General features: G+C 38.7%; 1 protein-coding gene across 1 annotated transcript; it reads right to left on the reverse strand.

The window, feature by feature from the left end:
- Positions 1 to 3,468: 3,468 nt before the first annotated feature.
- Positions 3,469 to 4,047, reverse strand: LOC145819012 (uncharacterized). Its single transcript, XM_082912988.1, has one exon. It carries the CDS (start codon positions 4,045 to 4,047, stop codon positions 3,469 to 3,471), a length of 579 nt encoding a protein of 192 aa, XP_082769114.1.
- Positions 4,048 to 5,375: the final 1,328 nt, after the last annotated feature.

Below are 5,375 nucleotides of genomic sequence, written 5' to 3' on the forward strand. Positions count from 1 at the left end.
TGAAAACAGTGATATATCAAATCACCCTGAGCATAGGTTTAGATGTATATGTGCATGTACATAGTCAATCAATATCCCGATACGTATTTCACAAATTTCCCAAATGGGGGCAGATACATACAGTAAATAAGCTATTCATCCTGTGGGTCCGACCAATCTAGATACATATAACAGATATGAAAGAATGCGCCGAATCAAATCAAATAATATCCCAAGCAAAGATGTACACACGTACTAGTCCAGAATCAGTCAACATATAAGCAGTCGTTTATAAACAGTATAGATACCTGGAATAACAATTGCAGTATTCTGAGTGCTTTCTGGGACGAGTGCAATTACTCTATCTTGATTAGCAGTTCCCGCCATTGGTACGAATCCAGCTGAGACAACGGGTCTATTCACATTTTGCTCAGTCCGGGGACAATATCTTACCATATGGTCCATTTTACCACACCCATAACAAGCCCCAGGAATTCGATAACAAACTCCTCGGTGTTTCTTACCACATTCATCACATGTCAGTGCTGTATTCCTTGTAGAGTTTAAAGTGCGCGATGATCTGGTATTTTGCTTTTTAAATGACCTCTTCTTTGAGAAAAAGCCTTGTCTCTTGCTTTTCCATTCAGAAGATCGGTTCATGTTAGCTTCGCTCATCAGTGTTCGGTCTAGCACCTCAATATATTTTGTGACTTCCAACACATTCACTTGGTGCTCTTGCGCTGGTGGTGGCAAAGGTTCTTGCCGTAGCGGCAACTGATGTTGTTGTTTTAAGATCTCTGCCATTTCTTGTACTATTCTTTCCATTCTATCAAGTCGGGCTGTGGAAGAGTCTGTCAACTCGTATGCCCTTACTTTATCCATATTTTACACAAACTCTTATTAAGCCATGCCAAATACAGGAATGCCCAATACAGAAATAAACAGAGATACACATAGGTACATTCGCACATAGGCACATCGTTATATTCTCATTTTACGTATCGTCAAGACACAATTAATCACATGCAAAACAGATGATTGCATATGTGACACCCCTATTCTGTATTATGCTAATTGGTCCCAAATACGAATGTGATTATATGTTTTGATATGATTTTGTGTGCCATTATGCGAGTATATGTGATTTTGAAGTTTTATCTGTTCACCGTAGGAATATCTGTTTGAATAATCTGCTTTGGAAATTAAATTGAGGGCCTTATTGGCCACAGAACCCGGAATCGATTACACCATTGTGATTGGCATAATTTTTAGAGCCTACGGTGAAATTTAATTGAAAAATTGATTCGGACTAGATTAAGTTGATTAAATTGGTAAATTGGTGCCCAATTATTTATTATTATTATTATGAGTTAGTGGAAATTGTTGGGTAAGGGCACTACACTTCCCATTCTCTCCTATGTATTCATTTTGGCTGATCAAACTTTGAGAAAGGGAGAGAGAGCCGGCTGTTAAAGAGAGAGAGGGAGAGAATTGTGTAATTTGTGACTCAAGCTTGGAGATTTGGAGTCTAGTTCAAGAATTAGCCACAGATTGGGCTTATAGGTAAGTATTGATTCTTGAATTCATGAAATTAATGTGTGATCTTGTGTGTTCAAGGGTTGTTTGTGACCAAGAGCATGAGCGGACATGCCAATTTCTGGGTTTTCCAGAATTGTTCTTCAAGTGAAAATTCGACATTCAAAGGCCCAAAACTCGTGTTCTTGGTTCAAAAATGTGGAAACACATTATATATCATAAGGATGTAAGCAATATGAGGCCAATTATTCAAAATCATGATTTAATTCTCAAATCTTTTAACATTCTTCTTGACATGGTCAAGACTCATGCACCCTAACTTCATACAAACTCCATATCTCTATGGATCATTCATGCATGTGCAATATAGACCCCAATACCATTTCAAATGACACAAGTGATGCTTATTCTCATGAAACTCAACAAAACCATGCTTGCATGTATGATTTAACATTCATTTTCCCATATTCAACTTGTTACATGTTTGATTATGCAAAATCATGGCAATTCCATACATGCATGTACATATAGGCTCCCAATTCATCATAATCAACACAACTCATGCACTTGATTGCCATCTAACTTGCACAAAATTACAAACTCAAACTTATGAATTTATGCTCAATCACTCACCTATGAGCTCCAATCTTCCCAATTCTAGTTAATCCTTGAGTTAAACTCCAAGATCTTCAAGCTTCTTGAGCAATTCTCTAACTTGAGCTCTTTCTCTCTCTCTAACCGGCTCTCTCTCTCTCTCTAGAGTGTATTCGCGGCAAAAATGAGCTCAAAACCATGATATGAAGCTATATAGGCCCTTATATAGGCTGGCCTAATCAAATTTTGATTAAGGCTAATCAATAGTGCTTAATTAAATCAGTTTACTGGAATTATTTTAATCCGAATAAATTTCCAATTAAATTTCACCATAGGCTCTAAAAATTACGCCAATCACAATGGTATAGTCAATTTCGGTTTCTGTGGCCGATAAGGCCTTCAATTTTTCAGTTCAAAGCACAGATTCTAACAGATTTTCCTACGGTGAACAGATACAAAGTCAAAATCACATATAATCATGCAATTAACACCCAAATTCAAATTAAGCACATAATTACAAACATAATCATGATTAATTAACATAGTACAGGACACGATTATTATAGTAATTTACTGAGAATTTACTTGGAATTTACTGAGTAATTTACTGGGAATTTATTGAGTATTTACTAAAAATTTTCTAGGAATTTACTGGGAATTTACAGAGAATTTGCTGGGAATTTACTGCGTAATTTACTAGAAATTTACTGAGAATTACTAGGAATTTACTCAGTAATTTACTGAGTATTTACTTAGAATTTACTGGGAATTTACTGAGAATTTATTGGGAATTTACTGCGTAATTTACTGGGAATTTACTGAGAATTTACTCAGTAATTTATTGAGAATTTACTAGTAATTTACTGAGAATTTACTGGTAATTTACTCAGGAATTTACTGGGAATTTACTTGAAATTTTTCTGAGTAATTTAATGAGAATTTACTGGAAATTTACGGAGAATTTATCGGGAATTTACTCAGTAATTTATTGAGAATTTGCTGGGAATTTACTGAGTAATTTACTGAGAATTTACTGGAAATTTTCTCAGTAATTTGCTGAGAATTTACTAGGAATTTACTGAGTAATTTACTCAGAATTTACTGAGTATTTTGCTTAGAATTTACAGGGAATTTGCTGAGTAATTTACAGAAAATTTACTAGGAATTTACTAAGAATTTACTGGGAATTTTATTTATTTTTTATTTGAACTATTAAAAGCCAAAAGGCTACACAGAGGCATCAACACACAATAACTCCTTTAAAGGAGGAGGAATAAGTTTCACCCAATCTACAGAAAGCTTCCCGCTGTGGTGAGAAGAAGCCAACCAATGGGCCACCCTATTAGCCTCTCTAGGAATCTAGGAAAAAGGGCACCTAAGACTGAACTTCAAAAAGTGAATATCGTGCAGCAATGCTAAACAATCTCGAGGGGGATCCAACTCCAAGACACTGAGATCAATAACCACCTTACAATTACTTTCTATTTGGACATTTGATAGACCAAGAGTTTGAAGGAGACGACATGCCAAACGAACCGCACGAGCTTCACCTTGCAAAACTGAGGATGAAGGGGCCGAGACAACAATGCCATCGACCAACCGTCCTTGCCAATCGCGCAGAACAGCTTCTATGGACGTTCTCCCACTGTCTACAGCCACACTTGCATCACAATTAATTTTCAAACAGCCACAAGTTGGACACTGCCAAGTAGGACGTGACCGGGGTAAAGGAGGAACTGCTAGAATAGGGTCAACCATCGGAGTGAGAGGTTGATTAATTTCCCTCCAAAAAGAATAAACCTTACCCGCAACAGCTTGAGGATTTACTGGAGACAGGGGAAAAACCCATTCATTTCTAGCTTTCCAGATAAACCAACACACCACTGCAGCCTTACCAACTATTTCTTTACGTTCCTTGGCATTTGAGCATATTTCCATGAGCGACACAGTCTAGATTTTAGCTGAGGGACAAATCCCAATCTCCGACAGCAAACCCAGATCACATGCAAACCAAACAGCCCTGGTCCAATCGCACTTGAACAGAAGTTGCTCGATTGATTCTACTGATGCATTGCAAATTGGGCACTGGTGGGAATCAGAACAACGACGTCTAAACAGATTTTCCTTTGTAGCTAGCTTGTTACAGCAGACTCGCCACCAAAAGTTACGAATCTTAGGTGGGACTGGAGTCGACCAGCTTACTTTCCAGAAACCTTTTGGGAGCAGAAGAGATGAAGACGCCCCTAAAAGTACTGCAGACTGCTTAGCCTCAACCGCCATTCGGTATCCAGTCTTAACATCATATATTCCCCGGTTGGAGTGGTGCCAGACAAGAGAGTCCTCCATATCTGTTGAGGATATGGGAATAGCAAGAATATGATGAGCTTCTGCTACTCCCACTGCGGTCGTAAGTTTGCCTAGATCCCAATCTTTGGAATTAGGATATATGACATCACTTACTAATTGAACTTGGCACCCAGGTTGCTGAGGGGACGCGACTTTGAAAGTCTGAGAATGCGGCACCCATTGATCCTCCCAAAAATGAATTGACTTTCCATTGCCCAGCTGCCATCGAAGACTTGATTTAAGAAGCTCTCTGCCCTGTAAAAGATTAGGCCAGGCCCATGATGGCCGGCTCCCTCTTCTAGCCATCAGAATGTCAACATTCGGGTAGTAAAGGCCTTTTAAAACATGAGCACAAAGAGAGGTGGAGGATTTAAACAATCTCCAGACTTGTTTAGCTAACAGGCTAAATTGAAGGCTTTAAAATCTCTGAATCCCAGCCCCCTTTGGCTCTTACCCACAGATAAACTGGCCCAACTAGCCCAATGGATTCCACGGTCCGACGGTCCCCGCCCCACCAAAAATTGCTTGTATAGGAATTCAAACAGTCAGTAAATTTTTTTGGCAGAGCAAAACAAGCCATTGCATATGCTGGAATAGCTTGGACGACTGATTTAATGAGAACTTCCCTACCAGCCTGTGATAAAAGATTTTGTTTCCAACCTTGCATCTTTTGCACCACTTTTTCGATTAAATAGCCATAAGCTTCTGCTTTTGATCTCCCCCCAAAAAATGGGAGGCCAAGATATTTGGAACCACGGTTTAAAGAAGAAATGCCCAAGGAAGAGCCAATGCTGTGTTTCACATCATCAAGAGTATTTGCCGAAAACAAGATCCCAGATTTCTCAAAGTTTATCAATTGGCCGGAAGCCGAGCTATACTCCTCTAGGATTGATTTCAAAACATGGCACTCCGATAAGTTG

The sequence above is a fragment of the Camellia sinensis genome, chromosome 2, assembly GCF_055761805.1.
Source record: "Camellia sinensis isolate YWXY chromosome 2, ASM5576180v1, whole genome shotgun sequence".
Taxonomy (NCBI): domain Eukaryota; kingdom Viridiplantae; phylum Streptophyta; class Magnoliopsida; order Ericales; family Theaceae; genus Camellia; species Camellia sinensis.